The sequence below is a fragment of the Mytilus californianus genome, unplaced genomic scaffold (genome assembly GCF_021869535.1).
Source record: "Mytilus californianus isolate M0D057914Y unplaced genomic scaffold, xbMytCali1.0.p SCAF_4, whole genome shotgun sequence".
In the NCBI taxonomy this organism is placed as follows: Eukaryota; Metazoa; Mollusca; class Bivalvia; order Mytilida; family Mytilidae; genus Mytilus; species Mytilus californianus.
In genome coordinates, this window is record NW_026262690.1 from 11018094 (window position 1) to 11041288 (window position 23195).

Here is a 23195-nt window from a genome sequence, read left to right on the forward strand (position 1 = left end):
TGGGTTGGTTTATTGTTAACTGATTGCTGTCGCTTAAGACATTTTTCTTTTTTTCATAAAAAATATACAATATGATATTTAATTACAATTAACAATAATTACAATATAGGTTACTTTTATTTTTATGATCGTTAAATTATCGAAAATCAATTTCATTTAGTGTTTTGTTGCATTGACGAATACGCCGCAACTTTTGTTTTTCGTGTGAAAATTTTTTAACTCCCTAGACTATATCGAACGCGACAATTGAAGTGAAACAGTGTATAATTTCACCACAATAAATGAGGAAGTTACATTTTAAAATACGAGATATATTGTGACCTACAGTCAAGTAAAATATTGAATACAACTGACTATTTACGTTTGTGTATTCATACTTACTAATGGTAAGTTTGTTTGATGATGACAATTTCTATATTTATAGCAAATTTTATTTGTTTTAATGAACGCACGTGAATAAAGAAAATTATGGGGTTGCTCATATATAGAATTAACATTAATCACAGAACAATTTAAAATCATCAGAATAAGTCGAAATGTACACCCATAATTTTATTTTTCATTTGATTTAAAATGAGTTGAACTATTATATAAATTTCAATTTGTATCTTACATAGCTTTAGAAATTGTGAACTTATAAGGAAAACGATGCATCAGGTCATTTGTACCTTTAATAAATTCACTAATCGAGATAAGAAAAAATCTGCTGAGATCTCAAATGGCTCGTTTACTACAAAACCCAACTGTTTTCCTAAAGATAAAAGAGGGACAAAAGATACCAGAGGGACAGATAACAATAGTAGAAACTTGCAAGATGGCCCTTGCCTATCAAATTTTAAACACACAGTTTCAGAAATACTTATTATCGTTCCTTTAAGGAAACATGAAAATGTATTTATAATAATACTAGACTTCAAGAATTCAAAAAGGGGGAAGTACATAGAACCTGACAAAAACAACTGTCAAATATATTACATTGCCTTTGGTAAATGGAAGAGTCCACGACGTGTCTAGTAGTAATAAATAAATATCAGTTTACACTAAGAGCAATTAGGATTAGTCGTTCTCTTCATTCTGAATTTAAAATAAGGAGAGGTGGTAAAGAGACAACTATCCGACATGGTCAAATAACGTGGATTTAAACAATAAAAAACCACCATCCTGCCTTCAACAATGAAGAAAACTCATGCGTATAGTTATCTATAAAATGCCTCGAAATGACAAAATGTGAAAAATGCAAACAACAAAACCAACAGCCTGATTTATGACAAAATAATAAACCAAAATCAGACACAGCAACCATCGACATTCACTGAGTTACAGACTTATTGGATGGAGAGTCGTCTCATTGGCACTCATATCACATCTTCCTATATCTAATTATTAATTGTATCATTTTAATTTATTCAAAATAAGTTGCACTGTTATATAGATTACAAATAGTACAAAAATGCTTCGATATATATTAATTCATCGCAATTTCCGTCTCCCAAACCGGAACTCATAACCTTGTAAATATGTACATTAAAATGTTGTCGTTTTAAACGACATTAGTGAAAATCGTTGAAAATTTTACCATAGTAATATTCATTAATGTTTTTAGTTTGTTTTTTTTGTGCAAAAAAAAAAAAATACGGAAAAAAGTAAAATCACAAAAATACTGAACTCCGAGGAAAATTCAAAAAGGAAAGTCCCCAATCAAATGGCAAAATCAAAAGTTCAAACACATCAAACGAATGGATAACAACTGTCATATTCCTGACTTGGTACAGGCATTTTCTTATGTAGAAAATGGTGGATTGAACCTGGTTTTAAAGCTAGCTAAACCTCTCACTTGTATGACAGTCGCATCAAATTCCATTATGGAAACTTATACAGCAATAAAAAAGTTATTATGCAAATAAATGATCATGTCCCAAAATGATGACTTTAATTATATGATATCTTATAGAAATTATCAGCCACTACTTTAGTGTTAAAAGAATCCAATAAAAATCTCGAATTACTGTCAAAGAACATTTAAATGCGGAAGTTAGCAAGCTTAAAAATGCAATAGTTAATTTAAAAAAAATGATTATTCACATGAGGAAAAAGATGGAATGCAAAACCATATTTATGTAAAGGATGTTATTTAAAAAGATTCTCTTCATTGCAAAATTCAGTTTTTATAAATTTAAATGTGCAGTTTTATATTCATATTATTAGATGTATTTGTTTCTCAGTGCTAATTTAACTGGAGTTTATAATATAAGTAGTTGTGAAAATTACTAAACCAATCAAGAGGCAGTTAAATTAATTTTGCTAAAATATCATTTGATTGTCCTACAGAAAATGTCCTATAAGAACTGTGCATAAGGTGATTTGGTATATCCAAAGTTTTATATATAAATCGATGATTGTGTAATTTCTTGATTATAAAACAAGAAGGTAAGAAGTTTATAAAGACAAAGCAGTTTATTGAGTTTATGTTGACTATATCAAACAATATACCTTACAAAATAAGGTCATTGTAAAACAAGGTCGAAAAGAAACAAATTAGATTTGCCAAAAATAAAAGTTACTAGTATGTATTGTACTAGTAATGAAACAATCCCATAGAGCAAAGTTGAACATTGACCTTAGGTTTGATTAAACTATTATTACCTTTCTGTAGTGTACATTTGTTTATTCCTACGTATATATTCGTCATATGGCCTTCTCGACCTTTGGCTTTCGGCTTTCCTCAAGGAAATGTCGGGGACCGTTATAACTTAATGTGTGGTATGGGTTATGCACATTGTTTATGGTGACCTATAATTGTTAACTTCTACGTCATTAGTCTCTATCTCATTGGCAATCATACTTCATCTTTTTTGGTGAACATGATGGCGAGTTGAATGTACATATATGTAGCATTAATGTTGGCTTACACCGAGGAATGGAAACATGCATTAAAAATATTTAAGAATAAAAATATGTTTTTACAAAATTGAAGAAATGATCATTTTGCCACTGTTACTGTCAGCATTTTATTATCTAATTGGCCTTTATCACTGCTAAGGAATTGTGCAGTATGGGTTTTGCACATTGTTGAGTCCGTATGGTGACCTTTAATTGTCAACTTCTACGTCATTTAGTCTCTGTCTTATTTTGCAATCCTACTACATCTTTTTATATACATGACGACGAGTTGAACGTACTTTTGTTTTACCTCTTTATAGCGCCTATGTGTCCAATAAGGTGCTATAGGTATGATTTTTTATTCTTCAACGTGTTTCAGGATCAGCGTTTCATAAACTTATATTGCATATACCCAAAATATCATTTCTGTCATTTTGCATTACTTGTTTATACTTATAAAACATCAGATTTCTGTTTTGTAAAACATTTTAAAACAATTTTGTTTGTTTCCTTTTCCCACGTGAATATCTAAAATTCTCATACTTATAGATGTCAATCTATTAGTATTGGATTAACATATAATGGTAACGATCACGCTTTTAAATCTAATGATATGTTTATGAAATTCCGCATCCCACACCAGGTGTTTGACTTATGTTTATTATGCATGGTATAGGTGAATAAACGGAGATATTGGAGAACACGCCAACGAAATCAACACACCAATACAAGATATCTTATTTATATATGTATGTGTGTGGGTTTGGTAATATATACGGCAAAATATACTATGAAAATGCACATATGAAAAAGTAAAATAACAAAATTACCAAACTCCAAGGAAAATTCAAAACGGAAAGTCCCTTATCAAATGGCAAAATGGAAAACAACTGTCTTATTCCTGACTTGGAACAGGCATTTTCTTATGTAGAAAAGGTGGATTAAACCTAGTTTTAAAAGCTAGCTAAACCTCACACTTGTATGACAGTTGCATAAAATTCAATTATATTGACAACAATGTGTGAACAAAAAAAACAGACATAATAGGTAAAAATGTCAAAAATAGGGGTACAGCAGTCAACGTTGTGTTATAATCCTAATCAATATAAAAACAAACAAATATGTCAACAAAGAAAAACAAAATGGCATATAGAAGTAAGCAAGATGAAGGACAAGAAAATAAAAAATGATCATAGCACAATAACGCAATGGCGGGATGTATAAGTACCGAGGATATGACAAAAAATGGACTAAACAGTAAAGGTTGATAATTTACAAAGACAAATAAAAAAACAATATAACACGTAATTAAGGTGATAAACAAAGTCAGTACCTAGAATCTATATTTCAAGACCTTCATGTAATATTTGTGAAGTTGAAACGGAATATTTATCAACAAGGTTTTGGTATCTTCCAATGAACTTTTTTAGAAAAAAGACGAGACATTCTTTGACATAACCCTGGTTTTACAACTTTTTGCTCAGACACTGGTGACGTTTTATAAAGTCTGAGTAGCAGCTGCAGGCTCTTGAATACCGAATAAGTTGGGAAATGTATATCCCAAGGTATATTGCTACTAAGGTGGAAGAAATTGATGATTTCAAAATTGTCATAGATTCTGGTACTGTTATGACCGCTTCTGTTAACTTTTAAGATTATAAATAATATAGCTCCTGTGTGCTTACAAAATTTGGTGAGTGTCAAAAAATCTAAGTATTCTTTCAGGTATGTAAATATTCTGGATGTTCCACAGGTAAAGTCAACCCGTTACGGTAAAAAATCTTTCAAATTTGCTGCCGCTACTTTATGGAACAGCCTTCCAAACCATTTCAGGACTGAAAATAGTTTTTCACATTTTAAAAGTCTTGTTCAGTCCTGGAACGGTTTGGAATGTCGCTGTTCTGCTTGCAGATAATTCTTGAGATGTTTATTATTTATGTTGCTTTTGCATGGTTGCTCTGGTCTAGCATGTTTTATTTCATTTTAAATTTGTTGCTAAATTTTTATTGCATGCTATGTAAGTGAGATTTAACTTCGTATTACAGGTTGTTTTATATGTCAAATTAAACTGTTGTTATGTTATGTATATGTTTTTATATTCGATCAAAAGCTCCTTAGAGCTTGTGTTGTGTCTCTTATCTTATCTTATGTCAAATTTGAGGTATAAGTCTAAAAATGAGGCGGAGGAAGCCGTGTCTATTGTTTCTTTAATTTCTAGTTTTGGTGGATGTATTAATAGAACCCAATCAGAAAAGTTTATAATGTTAATGGAAAGATCATCATCAATATATCTGAATGTGAAATTAAATGATCGGGCTTCTTTGATTTTTTTGTTCTCGACAAGTGTCTGAAGGAACTCCGACTCATATGAAAATAAGAAGAGGTCGGCAAGTAGAGGTGCACAGTTCGTTCCCATAGGAATGTCGACAACTTGCTGAAAACGTCTACCTCCAAATTCAACAAATATGTTGTCAATGAGAAACGCCAGCAAACTGATCACTTGTTCCTCTGTGTAGCATGTTTTACCTTTTTGTTCACTATTAACAAAATATGCAGTATGTTATCCCATAGCAATAACTGTATAGCGTATGCTGCCATTTTTATATTGAAAAGCATTGTGGATTATTTCTTTTAGACGATTTTTAAATTTGGGGAAAAGTGGTATACAGGGTTGAAAAATCAAAAGTTTTGATTGAATTAATTTCAGAGAAAGATCGAGATTTAAAATTATCAAGGAGTTCTTTAGAGTTTTTTAGAATCCACATATGGTTAATACCACTACGCGAGTAAATAGTTTCACAGTATTTCTGAAGACCCTCTTTCACTGCGGCCAGAATTTTTGTCAATCTAATGGACAATTCCTTTGTAGAACATGCAGATGAGCCAGCAATGTACCATTTGTTTGTACGGAATTTTGTGAAGCTTAGGTATCCAATACAAACAAGGTAAGCCCTTAGATTTGCTGTTCAATGTAATGTTCATTGAAGCCATGAACGACTTATGATTCACCAAAATCTCATCCTTGTCAAATGAAATGTTTTTGTATGTGGGATTACCTGAGTGCTTATCTATCCCTAATTCAATTACAAAACACTCATAGAAGTACGATTTACATACAAAAACAATATTATTTGAAGCTTTGTCCGCAGGAACAACAACATATTTATAGTGAAGAGATGATAGACATTTCACAACTTCTTTGTCTCTGAAATGGTGCATAACGAAACAGAAGCAAGTAAAAAAAAAAAAACATACGATATTTACAGTTTTACACCTAAAGTAATGGTTTACATTTTTGAATTCAAGGTAAGGTCACCTTAATTTTTTTTAAACATGCTCAAAAGATTGGTTTCGATAAAAAAAAAATTAAATAAACAGAAACACTAGCAGTTAACTGAACATTACTGCATTTAGTGATGCACACACAATTTACAAAGTAATAATGCATTTTTTTTATTGAGTTGTAAATAAGCTCATCATAGATACCAGGATTGAAATTTTGTACGCCAGACACCTGTTTCGTCTACAAAACACCCATCAGTGACGCTTGAATGAAGAAAAGTTAAAAAGGCAAAATAATGTGCGAAGTTGAAGGGCACTGACCCGAAATTCCTTAACGTTTTGCCGAATACAGCTTAGGTAATCTATTCCTGGGGTAGAAAATCCCTAGTATTTCAAAAAACCAAAGTACTGTTAATAGTTAATTTATAATTATGACTATATCAATGATAATTCATATCAACACAGTAGTGCTGACTAATGGGCTGGTGATATTATCGGGAAGAAAAACTCTACCAGCAGTGACATAGACCCAGTGGTTGTAAATAAACTTATCATAGATGTGTTATTCGTTGTTCTTTGTATATATGTCTTGCTCCACCAAATGTTGTACCTTTGGCTCGTCAGGCTATCTGAGGTGGGTGTGTTATTCGTTGTTATTTGTATATTGGTCTTGCTCCACCATATGTTGTACCTTTGGCGCGTCAGGCTATCTGAGGTGGATGTGTTATTCTTTGTTGTTTGAATATATGTCTTGCTCCACCATATGTTGTACCTTTGGCGCGTCAGGCTGTCTGAAGTGGATGTGTTATTCTTTGTTATTTGTACATCTTTCTTGCTCCTCCATAAGTTGTACCTTTGCCGCGTCAGGCTATCTGAGGTGGGTATGTTATTCGTCGTTGTTTGTATATATGTCTTGCTCCACCATATGTTGTACCTTTGCCGTGTCAGGCTATCTGAGGTGGGTGTGTTATTCATTGTTCTTTGTATATATGTCTTGCTCCACCAAATGTTGTACCTTTGGCTCGTCAGGCTATCTGAGGTGGGTGTGTTATTCGTTGTTGTTTGTATATTGGTCTTGCTCCACCATATGTTGTACCTTTGGCGCGTCAGGCTATCTGAGGTGGATGTGTTATTCTTTGTTGTTTGAATATATGTCTTGCTCCACCATATGTTGTACCTTTGGCGCTTCAGGATATGTGAGGTGGATGTGTTATTTATTTTTGTTTGTATATATGTCTTGCTCCACCAAATCTTATACCTTTGCCGCGTCAGACTATCTGAGGTGGATGTGTTATTCGTTGTTGTTTGAATATATGTCTTGCTCTACCATATGTTGTACCTTTGCCGTGTCAGGCTATCTGAGGTGGGTGTGTTATTCGTTGTTCTTTGTATATATGTCTTGCTCCACCAAATGTTGTACCTTTGGCGCGTCAGGCTATCTGAGGTGGGTGAGTTATTCGTTGTTGTTTGTATATATGTCTTGCTCCTCCATATATTGTACTTTTGCCTCGTCAGGTTATCTGAGGTGGATGTGTTATTTGTTGTTGTTTGTATATATGTCTTGCTCCACCATATGTTGTACCTTTGCCGTGTCAGGCTATCTGAGGTGGGTGAGTTATTCGTTGTTGTTTGAATATATGTCTTGCTCCACCATATGTTGTACCTTTGCCGTGTCAGGCTATCTGAGGTGGGTGTGTTATTCGTTGTTCTTTGTATATATGTCTTGCTCCACCAAATGTTGTACCTTTGGCGCGTCAGGCTATCTGAGGTGGGTGAGTTATTCGTTGTTGTTTGTATATATGTCTTGCTCCTCCATATATTGTACTTTTGCCTCGTCAGGTTATCTGAGGTGGATGTGTTATTTGTTGTTGTTTGTATATATGTCTTGCTCCACCATATGTTGTACCTTTGCCGTGTCAGGCCATCTGAGGTGGGTGAGTTATTCGTTCTTGTTTGTATATATGTCTTGCTGCACCATATGTTGTACCTTTGGCGCTTCAGGATATCTGAGGTGGATGTGTTATTTATTTTTTTTTGTATATATGTCTTGCTCCACCATATCTAATACCTTTGCCGCGTCAGACTATCTGAGGTGGATGTGTTTTTCGTTGTTGTTTGTATATATGTATTGCTCCACCATATGTTGTATCTTTGCCGCGTCAGGCAATCTGAGGTTGATGTGATGTTCGTTGTGGTTTATACATCTGTTTTTGGGTCGGTTTTTTCTATTGTTCAACAGATTTAGTGATTTTTGGTATCTTTTTTATGTGTGTTTAATAGTAATCAGGATACTATCACTGCTCTGTAGCGGGCAATTGATGACAGTGTGTGTTTGAAGACTTGATTTGTAACAATATGCAATTATTGATTAGTCTTGAACACTGTCTTTTTCTCCTGTCCTAGACAGGGAGGTTATTGGTCAATACCTTATAAAACATGATACTATCTAAGTATAACATAGAAGGAATGATGAATGCTTTTTGTCAGAAGTTTCATGTATATGATGTCTTTGCGACAAGGTGAAACTTTGAGTGAATGCAAAATCCTTATAAGCCAAGGGGGATACTCGATACTTGTTATTAATTGATTTGATGCTTATAGATAGAGATTAATATTAAAGTCAAACATAACACGAGTGTTTTATTATTTTATACACAACAAAACATAGAATACATATTTATCAAGATATAATTAAAACTAAGATACATACTACATGATATACATGTACACACAATGAAATAAACATCATTTGGCGTTTAGCCGTCTCAGTTGTTGTCACAGTTATTGAATAGTCGTGATTGATTAATTCCCAAGCCTGGGAATAGTACATTATACATTTCTAAATATAATGAAAACAATGGTTGTGGTAGGAACGGCGGTGGTTAGTCTAAGTTAGTCTAAATAGAATCGACATAACAGCTCCATTGCAAATTATTAATGGCACAGGTCACGTGCAATATGACTTAACCCTAATTTCTAGACTCGGTTTGTTTTACTTAAAACTTTTCGATTTGAATTTTCCTTGAAGTTCGGTATTTTTGTTATTTTACGTTTTATATACAAATACTAATCGTGAAATTTTATAAATGAGCTAAGGGTCTTTCCGTATATTATTCTATTATTCGGCCAGATACAAAAACTCTTAAAATTTTATGTTTAGATCTGTCCTGATAATTAAAGTTCTGATCAGTCATTTCACATATTTTCAACATGCCTATTTCTTCTCTTTTTTCAATATCAGAATCAATATAAATAAGAAGATGTGGATGAGTGCCAATGAGACAACTTTTCATCCAAGTCACAATGTATAAAAAGTAAACAATTATAGGTCAAAGTACGGCATTCAACACGGAGCCTTGGCTCACACCGAACAGCAAGCTATAAAGGGCCCCAAAATGACTAGTGTAAAACAATTCAAACAGGAAATCCAACGGTCTTATCTATAATAAAAAACGAGAAACGAGAAACACTTATGAGCCACACCAACAAACGACAACCACTGAACAATATGCTCCTGACTTAGAACAGGTGCATACAAATGCAGCGGGTTTGAACTAGTTTTTTGGCGCCAAACCCTCCCCCTTATCTGGGACAGTGATGTAACTGTAAGACATAAGAACAAACTATGCCTGAGAACATTTAGCAATTGTTTCTGGTTTGAATAAATTTCTAGACAATAATTATGACTGCAAAAAGTTGAAAGTGGCAAGTGGAACCATGGGGTGAATGGAAAGAACAAAAACTTAAAAACTGAAAGATTGATGTAAAATCGACAAATGTTCACGAAGAAACCAGCACGTACCCATACGTTCATGGCACATATAATGTTATTACAATGACTCCACATGACCTTATAACATTATTTGTATTATAACATATGTTTTATTAAAACTGATTATATGAAAACTTAATTTTAAATAACTTTTGTATGACATCCTTAAACAATAAAATTAATACAATATGAAATGTTTTGACTTGAAAGATTTGACAACCTCTAATCCAATATAAAAATGAATAAGTATTTTTTTTGATTCATAGTATTATACATAATTAGACAATTTCAAGGGGTAAAGGGGTTTCGAACGGGTCTGAAAATTAAGGTAAAACTTATAAATATTAGTTTTACAGCCTTGTGAAGTTACTTTGACAGTAGTTTAGACCATACGTCTGAATTGATTCGCAACGTTGACGTTAAACGAAATTTTTGTATTTTTAATTGCTAAATTTTGCCAAAATACCCCTTTAATATTAGAATTAGGTAAAAAATCAAAATCTATACATTTTTCTTCTTAGTACCCTCAAATTAATTATTCTGTACACGGTTCACATAAAACACATAACAGCAATGATAAAATCTTTCAGGTTTTCGGTTGGACCGGGATTAGGGCTAAAGCCACGACCACTCACGCATGTAGAAGACGAGCACGCCACAATTGAAAAGATTGACTTGATATAGGGGTCGAATTGTACCCTTATCACATCTAGTCCGTCGTTACGGTTTCCGGATTTGAAATGCACTATTCAGGAAATATTTTCTTGTTTAGATCGATTTTTATATTAGAAACTTCTGCCATAAAATAATATTCCTAAACTTGATCGTGAATTATAAAGAAATATTTATACCTATTACGAGTTTTTTTTATCGTAAGATTTATATGAAAAAGAGTGTGTTTTCAAGTATAAATATAATGTAATAGTACCCAAATTGCACCCGTTTCGCACAAAAAGCTACGGATATATGATACGGTTTCTTAGAGACTAAACAATTCGTATCTATCAAATATCATTATGCACGTCTTTTTACATATCTAAATATTCCTAAGTATACACAAAACGGTTACATTATATATCAACAGACGAGAAGTCAAGTGAAAAAAAGTAATATTTACGGAAACGTTGCTTTCGGCGTCTACAAAAATCAACTTTCAAAAGATGAGAAATTAAAATATACCTTGTATAATAAATGCATGGACTATTTTCAAATTGTTTAAAACATGTGAATAATAAAAACAAAACACCAGTTATGCATTTTTTTAAGGATATATGTAGTAAAGCATGGTTTCAATAAATTTGTATTCCTCAATATAGAATCTTGTTTCGTTTGGAGATCGGTTCAAACCCATTTCTATGATTTAGTATGGATTCAAAATTCAATTTGTTGAAATATATACTAAAGCAGGTCAGATCTACCAAATAAATACAGAATGGAAACTTTTGCCTGTTTTCTAAATAAATGAAAGCAAAAATAAATATGTCAAAATAGGTGATAATTTTGTACCCTCACGATAACTACCATAGACGACTTTCCCATCGTGCATTATCCCGTATAATTCAAATGTCACAATGCTTTTGTTATTACGTCAATGTAAGAGTCAATTTCTCAATGACGAAATTGGCGAAACTTATTCTTCAAAAGGAACTCGAAACTGTTTTATGACGTCACACGCATACGTCAATTTACCATAAAGTGTTACATTAGGAGATCATGTATAGATGCAACAGGCAATAATTCAGTTCCTTGAGGAACATGTTCATCAGGAAGGTGATACTTAGCGTGTCTGTTAACAATCCGAACTTTTCTGATTGGGTTCCATTAATATATCCCCCAGAACTAGAAATTAAAGAGGCAACAGACACGGCTTCCTCCGCCTCATTTTTAGACTTATACCTCGAATTTGACATACACAGTCATCTCAGTACCAGAATCTATGACAAACGAGACGATTTTAATTTTGAAATTATCAATTTCCCCCACCTTAGTAGCAATATAACAACTTTACCTGCATATGGGATATACATTTCCCAACTTATTCGGTATTCAAGAGCTTGCAGCTCCTACGCAGACTTTGTAAAACGTCACCAGTGTCTGAGCAAAAAGTTGATGAACCAGGGGTATGTCAAAGAGCGTCTTGTCCTTTTTCTAAAAAAGTTAATCGGAAGGTACCAAGAACTTGTTGATAAATATTCCGTATCAACTTCACAAATAATACACGATATCCATTTGACGTGACTCTGTGCTTATGTATCCCGTCATACTTTGAACGACAAAATTATTTTATTTATTAATATTACTTTTACTGTTAAGTCTGTTTTTTGTGATATACATTTGACGTTACTCTGTACTTATGTATCCCTTCATACTTTGAACGACAAAACTATTTAATGTCTACCTGTGCGAATTTCAAACGCGCGATTTTACGCCAGTACTTAAAACCTTCCATCCTTTATGGATGGATTTTACATAGATAAATAAAATCGTATAATATAAGCAAAATGAGGATGTTAAATTTGATGTATGCCTTTTTGTGCTTCTTCGTTACATTTGTTTGTTTTTACAGTGATTAAGTTGATAACACAATGTTGACTGCTGTACCCCTATTTTTGACATTTTCACCTATTGTGTTTGTTAGTTTTGTTCATGCATCGTTGTCAATATAATGGAATTTGATGCGACTGTCATACAAGTGAGAGGTTTAGCTAGCTACAAAACCAGGTTCAATCCACCATTTTCTACATAAGAAAATGCCTGTACCAAGTCAGGAATATGACAGTTGTTATCCATTCGTTTGATGTGTTTGAGCTTTTGATTTTGCCATTTGATTATGACTTATATCTAGAAATTGACTATGAGGGTCGGTTGAAAACAAAACTTTACGACAAAAGAGATGATTTCAGCTTCCCAATTGTGAATTTTCATTTTTAAACCAAGAGTTCCAAATGGTGAAGTTGAAATCATCACTTTGTAAATTTTACGGACGCCATCACGAGTTGGTTGACCGTTATGGAATATCCGTTTCACAGATGATATCGGATATGTTCCTTATGTCGTAACTACAATCCCGTTCCCTTATCACGAATTTGACCTACCGAATTAGACTATTTAACCCTATTTGTGACATTTTCACCTATTGTTTTTGTTTATTTTGTTCACACATCGTTGTCAATATAATGGAATTTGATGCGACTGTCATACAAGTGAGAGGTTTAGCTAGCTTTAAAACCAGGTTCAATCCACCATTTTCTACATAGGAAAATGCCTGTACCAAGTCAGGAATATGACAGTTGTTATTCATTCGTTTGATGTGTTTGAACTTTTGATTTTGCCATTTGATTGGGGACTTTCCTTTTTGAATTTTCCTCGGAGTTCAGTATTTTTGTGATTTTACTTTTTACTGATGTCGATAAATTATGTTACTCTACATGTTCGATGTCATCTATATCTGTAATAGATTATTTTTGTTTGGTATCTGCCGCTATCATTACACGTATTTCGAATGACTTATGTGTACATATATAATTCAGAAAATGTATATGCTAAAAAATATTTAAAGATCGTGTTGAAACAACTATATATATATAGAAAAGATACATCTATTCATAAATGCAAATATCAAATATTTGAGAAAATAACTCGAAACTTTTAACTTTCATTTATTCGAGAAGATGAATTAACAGTTTTTATTAGAATGGTTTTCAAAAATATATTGTAAAAACAATCTTATATGTTAACATTATTACGTAAAAATGAAAAAAAGTGTTTTAATGAGTTATAAAAATTAAATACCGCCTTCTTTTTTCAGTTACAGTTTTGGATTTTCTATTCGAACCAATCTAGATGAAACAACTATTGACTTGAAAAATTTACATGAAATCGACTTGGTATAAAATAGATGGAATACGGCGTCTTAGTATTTTAATAACTAAACAAACCGGCAGTGCATAAAAATGCCTACAGATCAAAGATTAAACATTATTCTCGTTTTGATTTTATGTATCAACAGCAAAGTTTTGGTAAGTTTCGTCTCGTTGTATACTAACTCTCTCAATTATTGTCTTCTGCTTTATCACGTACTTATAAAATATTCAAAATTGATAATCTTTGGAGAAGAGAGCAAATATTCCCAAAAGATTTTGTCATCCTTATTCATTTGTTTATTTACAAATATTGTCGTTTATATAACTATACAATGTTGATTTCCATAGCTTTATGGAACTTATATAATTTTTGTTTTATAGTTTATAAGTATATTAGCAAGTATAAAATTGTTCCTTTTGACGATGTATTGATCAGGTTTAAACGACGACAACGAACCTGCAACTTCCCTATCAATATTCAAAAAGCTAAGGAGAAATCATATTATTGTAGAAGGCAGACACATATATAGCGGGCTTTAAAATGTTCTGAAAAAACTGTATTTTTTTGATCAAGTAAAGTGTAAAAGATACATATAAAAACTCAAATAAATAAAACCAGACAATAAGTAGAAAAAAATGTTTCTATAAAATATTGTATAACAAGAGTGCCCGCATATACTAAATTCAAGTCAACGTACTTGATCTGTTTATTGTTGCTGCTGAAATCATGCTTTCTTGCACACTATTCGTGATCACCATCGACCATTGTAGATCTAAATGGATCTTAAATGAGATTGGATTGTCATTTATTTACAAAGAAAGTGTAAGAAAACATAATCAATGGAGTGAATATCTACTGGTGACCGTTGATCTTCATTGCAGGGTATAAGTAGTAGTTATAGTATTACCGTTGTTCGGATTACAAGCATAATCAATTCTCTAAATTCTATGAACTTGCAAATGATAAAACTTTATGGTCGACTGTACGAGTTGATGATGAACTTTCTTGCATACAAAAGCCACACTATTATCATCTATCTTCCACCAACAACAATGTTTGTCTTTAGTTTTAAAATTTTTGTTCTTGGTCGGTTGCTGTTTCGGTGGCGTATACACCACATCTCCTGTTTTCATAATAACAGTACCATAATAAGATTTTTATAGATAAACAAAGAAACCAACGAAGAAAACAAAACTGAAGATATATTTTTTTTATCTCAAAACTACCCACACTCAATAGTTCTTTACGACTGTCATACAAGTGAGGGATTTAACAGGTTCTATTCACCATTTTCTACATAAAGAAATGCCTGTTCCAAGTCAGGAATATGACAGTTGTTTCCATTATTTTGATGTGTTTGAGCTTTTGGATTTTTCCATTTGATAAGTGACTTTCCGTTTTGAATTTTTCTTGGAGTTTGCTCTTTTTGTTATTTTACTTTTCATTACTGATCATTTGCATCACTTGTAAATGAAAGTTCAGAAATGTTCTGGTATATAGCATTGCATTTAAACGTAGAATAGATGTTTACATGATATATCATTCTTTTAAATAATTTTCCACATTGTATGGATCTTTTGAAAAGGAATACTTACTTAGTATAAAAAAAAAAACAAAAACAAAAAAATTCCAAGCAAGCGTAAAACATATTTGCATTGGTAATGAAAATGATTTTAAATCAATGTTTTATTGTTATTTTCATCTTAAAGTCGCGGAAAACACAATTGTTTAGAAGGTAAATATTTGCACCCATGTTTGCAGTTGTTACTTTAAATACGAAAACTGTTTTGTTTCGTCGGTAGTATACTATTTTACGGCTAAGTTATTACACAATTGATTTATGATAGCACAAAACCTATTAATGGATTTATTACTATAACAGTCACTTATCTTTCTTTTAGCTACATGTACAAATACTTTTAATAAAACTACTTGCGGTGTTTTAGTTTTTTAGATTCCACTAGATATAATGGGTATGAATCAAATCTCTGCCGGCTATATGTATATATAAACTATGACTCTTCTTTAAAATAGTCTCAATAAAAACAAGCAAAGAAAGAAATTCTGAAAATTTTCAATCGTATGATGTTTTACTTTTTTATTGTTAAAAAACATAACACATGTATATAACCTCTAATCATATTCAAAATATTCCATCCGTATACTTCATCACTAATTGAGTTAAAATACTTAGGTAATTGAATGTTTTGACTTGTTAACATTTTGACAGCTTGACACGGTTCATGTTTTAGCATTTGAAAATGTCAAATTTTTGACATTTTTTAAGCAAAAGTCTTTTTATTGATTATTCATTGTCACAGTATTTAGATATGTCAGATATATGACAATTAGATACGTCATAAAATCTTCTAGACTTGTAAGTGTCGGTCGCATCAAACTAATTTAAAAACAGAAATTAATAACGAATTTTAGGAGAATTGAAACAAAAAATTCAAAACAAAAATGTGCCAGATTTGACTTAATTAACCTATGTCTACAAGGAGTAAGGCAGAAAACCGGTATTTTTGATCCGACGTAAAATTCATTGTTTTAAGATGGGTAGTCATGATGGTAGTATTGTATACTTTTAAGCAATGATCTAAATGTTTGTTTTCCGTTATTTGTATTCGTGTAATTTAGTTTACTTATACACGTAGAAAGGTCAGTACACGTGGGTCCGTATTTGTTTACAATTGATTTTTTCACATTCACATAATGAAATCCATGTTTGTCTATTATTTAGAAATATATATATATAGACTGAGGGAAATAATTTTCATCATACACTAAAATGATTGACACAGGAACGCGTGAGTTAGAGGACAATTTATAATTCCTTAATACAGGAGTGAGGTATTTTTCATTTCAATTGTTTTCCTCCTGTTTAAACATAGTTGTTTTAAAAACAATATTCAAAGATGTCAAACTAAAGTTTGATTGACGGACGATTTTGTAATAGCATGGGTGAGGTTCTCATCACTACCAAGAATTGTCTTTTGTCATTTTTCAATAGGTTTATCATTTATGAAATTTTCTAGTTAAGATATTACTGCTAGGTTAAACCTGTTATTTAATGTTTCTATAATGTCAGATTCATTCAGTTTATAAGTGTAATGTATTTTGTGAATGACCTACGTTTCGTTAAGCCAATGAAAATTATAATGTTGTTTTCATATTGACCTTCGAAAAGTGTTGTAGTTTTAAATGCCTTTTTTCTACGTTTTGACACTCAATCCATATCTATTCAAAATCTGATCAGTGAGTAAAATAGTTGAATGCAATTAGCCAAATCAATAAATTCAGAATCTGAGAATAGCGAAATTTTCTGAAATTGGAACATTTACTTCAATTCTTATAGTACAAACGACTGTGCTTACATCTGTACAGACTGGCCTTAGTAAGATATTCAAACAATTTATGCTTTTAGTAATAGAATATACATGTATATTATTATTTTGTATGATATCAAGCCAATGTGAATAGTTTAGAACGAGTTACATGTTCAACTTTATTTTTCAAAGGTAGACTGAAAACAGCAGATAGAAAAGTGATATTGCACAGTTATTTTTGATAGATGTAAAAATAGAAATCTAAAACCTCAATTCTTTGTGACACAATCATAACAACCAATCAAGTGAATTTCTGCTTTATTTAAGACATATTGACAATAATATTATAACAATTATAGCCTTTTGATGAGGTCGATACGAGGATATGTCGATCTAAAAAAGTAGGTCTACAGTCGATATACGTCTTACATGGTTATACAAAGGCTATAACTGTATAATATTGTGGTCATTTATTGACTGTATTGGAAAGGTTTATAAATAGTTCCGCAAATCTATTTTAAGGCAAAGTCATAGGATGACCATTTCTTAATTCTCAAGTTTATATACCTGATTGATCAAACATTATTCGACTAAGACTAGAATTATTGATTTTCATTCAACCTACATGTACAAGACAAAAAGTGACAATAATGCAAAACATTTACTAAATTTTATGTGATCCTTGTAAATTCATCGACCCTTTAAACAAGCTTATTAGTAAAGGCTATCTTATTAATAATGTTTCATTGGCACTCATACCACATCTTCTTATTTATATTGTATAATAACTCTGTAGCCAACATATCAATTTAAGATATTCGAAACGTTGAATTATGCTCTAGATATAAGAGGGATGAAATCACTTCGTAATTTGTGAATATCAGACAGAATATACCAATAGTAAAAATTCCGATGTTGACAAAAACACTAAGAACTCAACGAACAAAACGAGTCAACTGTCATCTTACCACTACGCAGAAAACCAAAGATTGCGCAACTCCAACCCATCAACTTCACAATATATGTTGATCAAATCTATTCCATTCAACTTAAGATAAAAGTCACCACAGACAGAGAATTTATGTTTCATTATAAAAATAAGGAGATGTGGTATGATTTCCGGTTTTTAATTGCTAATCAATATAACTTAAAATGAAAGGTCGGTTTGGGTCAGTACGACTGCAAGACCTTTACATGGCGTACAAAAAACCCTGTCCGGTTTCTCGTTTCTATTCGGAATTTTTCGTAAACATCATAAAAATCATACGAATTCCCGCAAATTTGTATATCTAATCACTGAAAAGTATAATAATAAAAAAAGACAAAGTCATGCATCAACAAACTTCGGTAGCTCATCAGGTAACACCTGTTTAAAATAAATCTTAAAAGAAGATTCGAGGAGAAAAGCGATACTGCATGTACACTATAACTATATCTATTACTATACTTTCTATAGTAACCACTTATAAAATAAGACTGATATTAAATTGGAAGGCGTAGAAAAAAACTTTTGGTCAAAATAGGGCAGCCACACTATCCCGTTGCATTTCTGATTAAGACATAGAAATATATTACAAGAAAGAAGAATCAATTATTGCCTTCATTAAAAGTTGATATAAAAAAAATTAAATTTTGTTAAAGGACGTCAATGTTTTATATAAAATCTACAGTAAAGCGAAATAATAAATGCGACAATTATATAACAATGACCGTCTGATCTGTACGTGTTGGTTTTTTGCGTAATTTAACAAGGTCATAACTTTCAATTCTCTTTTTTGTAGATAATAGGGCCTTTCAAATTATTTCATATCAATCCCATAATCTAAATAATATAGACCAAAAGATCGACATTTTAATTACTTTATTGATGAGAATTATTAATTCAGATGATTTGATATATGTTACTTAATTGTATGAGTGTATTTCCAACTAAATTTTATGGGCATATTGTCAAATTTAAATATTTTAGTGCTAATGCTATTGTTCTTTAGTGTCAAAAGCATTTAGACACAGGTAATCGCAAGCGACGTATAGTTTCTTATACTACATTTGTTCAACACACAAACCTCAGTTGGAGACCCAGTGTTTGCCTATATGTATATATCTTCAAATCTATAGATTTTCAATTATTTCATGTAAATTTCTATGATAAACAATAAGCGCTTGTCTGTCATTTTAATCAAGTCAACAATGAAATATGATCAAAGTGAATTCCGTTAAAGTAAATAAACTATATATAAACTATATATAGTACATTAAAAAGGACAATGAAAAAGCAGATTTAATTTTTATATTGAAAACTCATCAAAGAAAAATCTTATAGATTATGCATATTCTAAGGTTTTTCTTGTCGTATAAAATACCGAGGGGTGTCGGGATTGCTCAAATGAAAGACATACCGTAAGGAGCTGTCTTTCTTTAGGGCTGCCACTGGACGTTAAGCAACCAACAATCAATCAATCTTTCTTTGAGCATCCTAACACTCCAAAACCCGATAATCTGTTTATCGTTCTATTATAGTTCTTTCTCCCTCATTTAGACAATTTACGTATGACGAAAGTAGGCTTTATTACGTCTCCTCACATATTATGACGTCGCTGATTACTTCTTATCATACAATGTGTTGTCGTTGATAAGGTCTGCTCACGTCTCAACGCCGTAATACGAAAATTACGGAGCGACTGAGCAGGGTGATATAGTCAAAGGGAAGCACGATAATCTTCGACATCAACAAATGCTATAGGTTTCATAAATAAGTGTTTCAATAACAGTCCTCTTGTATGTACATGGTCTGTAATAATGGCCGGACAACTTATATAACGAAAAAACGACGAAACGACAAACAAGTCAGAATACTTCATAAAAACTGAGATTTGGGAGATGTCAGGAGACCCTAAAGATTCAATGGGTCCTGTTACACTAGTGACATCTAACATGTTGCTCATGGTAAATACAAATTATGAGATACGCCTCTGGAAAAGAGGACTGGATATTAAAAGAAAGCATATTAAATTACATTTGATCGAAATCAGAAAGATTTAGTCATTGTTATAGTGATAAGGATTTTATAACGACTACATACATGACTGAAAGGTAACTATTATGACTCTGCAATGACTATGTAATTGTTGTAATTAATACTACAAAACCATGACCTATTATACAGATAATTGTGTATTGTAACTTTCAAGGACATGAACATAAATAAAATAAGATATGAAGAACAAAAGTAGCATTTGAAATTATCAATTGTGATATCATGAGAAATATATGAATAAGTGTCTTAAGGTTAACATATCAACGTCTTTCGTATGTAGTGTCATTGAATCAATAGTTGTTAATACTCTGCCCTTTGATGACTTCTCCTCTTTCATACACACATGTCAACTTCGTCATATCTAAAGGAGACAATCAGCTCATTTTCGTATCATATTCGTGCCATTTTTGATAAATAATATGCTGTTACAGGTATTGTTGTTAGTTGTTTTGTAATTGACAATATCATAAGAAAATTTGTCAAGAGCCTGTAATACAGTGGTTGTCGTTGGTTGCTGTCTGTACTGTTTGTTGTTTTTTTACATCAATCATGCCATTAGTTTTCTCCTTTGTTATTGTTTTGTTTGTCATGCCGGGGTTTTTATTACTACTTATGAGAAATAGTTTTTGATTATTGTTGAAGACCGTACAGACCCCTATAATTGTTTACATCCCCGTCATTTAGTCTTTGATGGATAGATGTCTCATTTACTCACATACCCCATCTCCTTATTTTCATAGACAATATTACTATTTCCAATAAATATTATACATAAGGGAAATATGCTTACATCAGATAATATAAGAACTGTACAATCAGAACACTCCCTTTTACTCTAATCAGTTCCTATAAATTTACTACAATATAAGATAAACGGTATTTTACTGCACAAGATGCTCATTTCGACAATAAAAATGATAATAATAATGATAATAATAATAACAATGATAATGATAATATTCTTATTTAAAGAGAGTGACTCATTTGGATTAAACCCATTTTCAATAAGCTCTCTATATACAATACTAACTACATGAATAAAACATAATCAATCTACCAATTAATGTCTCTTAAGTGATGCTGGAGGCCAACATATTTGAAAACATTATACATAAAACAAGTAAAAATACTAATAATCATGTTTCTATAAACATTTTTGAATCATTAATCCTATGTTATATTTCTAAGTTTCGACAGTGGTTAAATACTCACGCTCGTGTGACCCAAAACTACTTATTTCATCATTGTCCAATTCCGATAAGTTAAGAATAAACTTGAAATCTTCAAAGCAAAGAATTTTGATTGCAATTTGGACAACAAAAGTATGACTACCTAATTTGATAAAGCATTCATCACAAACAAATTAGAGAAGATTAATCAAAGAAATCACAAACCACTTTATAAATTTTGTGCTCCTTTCTGGAATAACTTTCAACGGTCAAATCCGAAATTTTGAAAGTTATAAAGACAGATCTTTTGACCAGGAAGAACCTAAAGATAATAACCAAAGTCACCTACGGTCAACGTTGCATGAGAGAGTCTCAACCCTTGGAATTATTAAAAGTCTTATTATATATATATTATCAGGTCCAACGGCAGTGATATTAATAGTATGATGAATTCGTGTTAATCAATGTTTGGTTATTGTTCATAAAGGAAATATACCCATGATTAATGATTATTTAGAATCGTTTTTTTCCCTGAATTACACGCATACTTTTTTGACAATTACTGTTTCAACAGTTTTATGCATGATTATAAATGATAATTGATATTTTCGAAAAGGTAAATATATTGTAAATGTTTCATAGTATACACCATAATGATACCAACACTGATAACTAATCGAATACCTTAAAATTGTATTCGTAGAGCTTGCTTTACTAAGATTTAAAATTATTGTTTTCTTACCTATCCTTTTGAAAATAATTGTTCAATGATCGGCAATTTCATTCAATAAATAGATTTTGCTATTTATTCTATACCCAGAGATTACATGATCAAAGAATTTAAGGAAGATATGATAAGAAAATAATAATAAAATACGATTCAATAACCAAAAAAGAAGTCGTCGATATGTGACCAGATGAGATGGTATAATACCTATACACTAATACTAGTAATTCGTATTAAAAGACATGATTTTAAGTTCATTAGAAGTCCGTTTTGCAGTGTGATAAGTTTGAGGTCATCAATGTATTCATATAGTTATAAACAGTAGTGCAATAACTGGGTGGTAAATTCTTGATATCATCATTTCACCCCTGATGTAACGATTTGAAAGATAAGACACTCGCCTAAGGTTATTAACTAGATTTGTGTATTTGATTAAGTAAAACATTAAAATTAAAATGATTTCATTCATATAGTTTCAACGAGATAGGTTCAGATTTGTTTCAAATTATGTTGATGTGTTGCCAAAAATTGATAATTTTTTTATTATCAGATTTTGACTAAAATAACTTATACAAAAATCCCCGATAGACTATTTGATATGATTACGGCAGTATGTTTTTCAGTGCCCGTTTATTGTTCATAATTGTAATATGTACCTATTACATTTTAGCTAATGCAGATAAATACCATAGGCAACATAGGCACACGTCAAACATATCAATTAAAGGCAACAGTAGGGTACCGATGTTCAATTCTCATAAGTCCATTTGGAATATGCAAACCAACACCATCAATATTGAATTATCAACTTTCTGTTTCTGGAGATTCACTCCCTTTTTAGAAAATGATAGCCAAGTTTGTTTTTTAATCATTGGACAGATCAGAGATCATAAACATAATATTGATACGGAACCAGACATTCATGATAATAACGAGCTTTCTCCATTTCATTTAAACAAACTTGTTATTCCTGAGAAAGAAATTTTAAATCATTTAAAGTTTTGAATATAAATAAACCAGCTGGAACTGATGGTATCAGTCCTAAAGTTTTAAAAGAGGTTGATAGCTCTATATCTTAACCATTAACTAAGTTCTTTAATATTCTCTTTCACTTAAACAGTTTCCGATGTTATGG

At 31.6% G+C, this 23195-nt stretch overlaps 1 protein-coding gene across 5 annotated transcripts in view; it reads left to right on the forward strand.

Annotated features, from left to right (window-relative positions):
• Positions 1–254: 254 nt before the first annotated feature.
• The window catches only part of LOC127737462 (A disintegrin and metalloproteinase with thrombospondin motifs 18-like), a 270986-nt gene continuing 248045 nt past the window's right edge, over positions 255–23195 (forward strand). Inside the window, exons 1-3 of one of the 5 annotated variants that reach the window (XM_052248170.1) lie at positions 258–386; positions 4606–4652; positions 13743–13953. In XM_052248170.1, coding sequence (XP_052104130.1) covers positions 13888–13953 — 66 coding nt within the window. In that variant the 5' untranslated portion in view covers positions 258–386; positions 4606–4652; positions 13743–13887. Of the gene's footprint in view, positions 387–4605; positions 4653–5749; positions 5826–13742; positions 13954–23195 lie in introns of those variants that run through there. The other 4 variants (XM_052248169.1, XM_052248171.1, XM_052248167.1 and 1 more) reach the window with 4 other exon arrangements.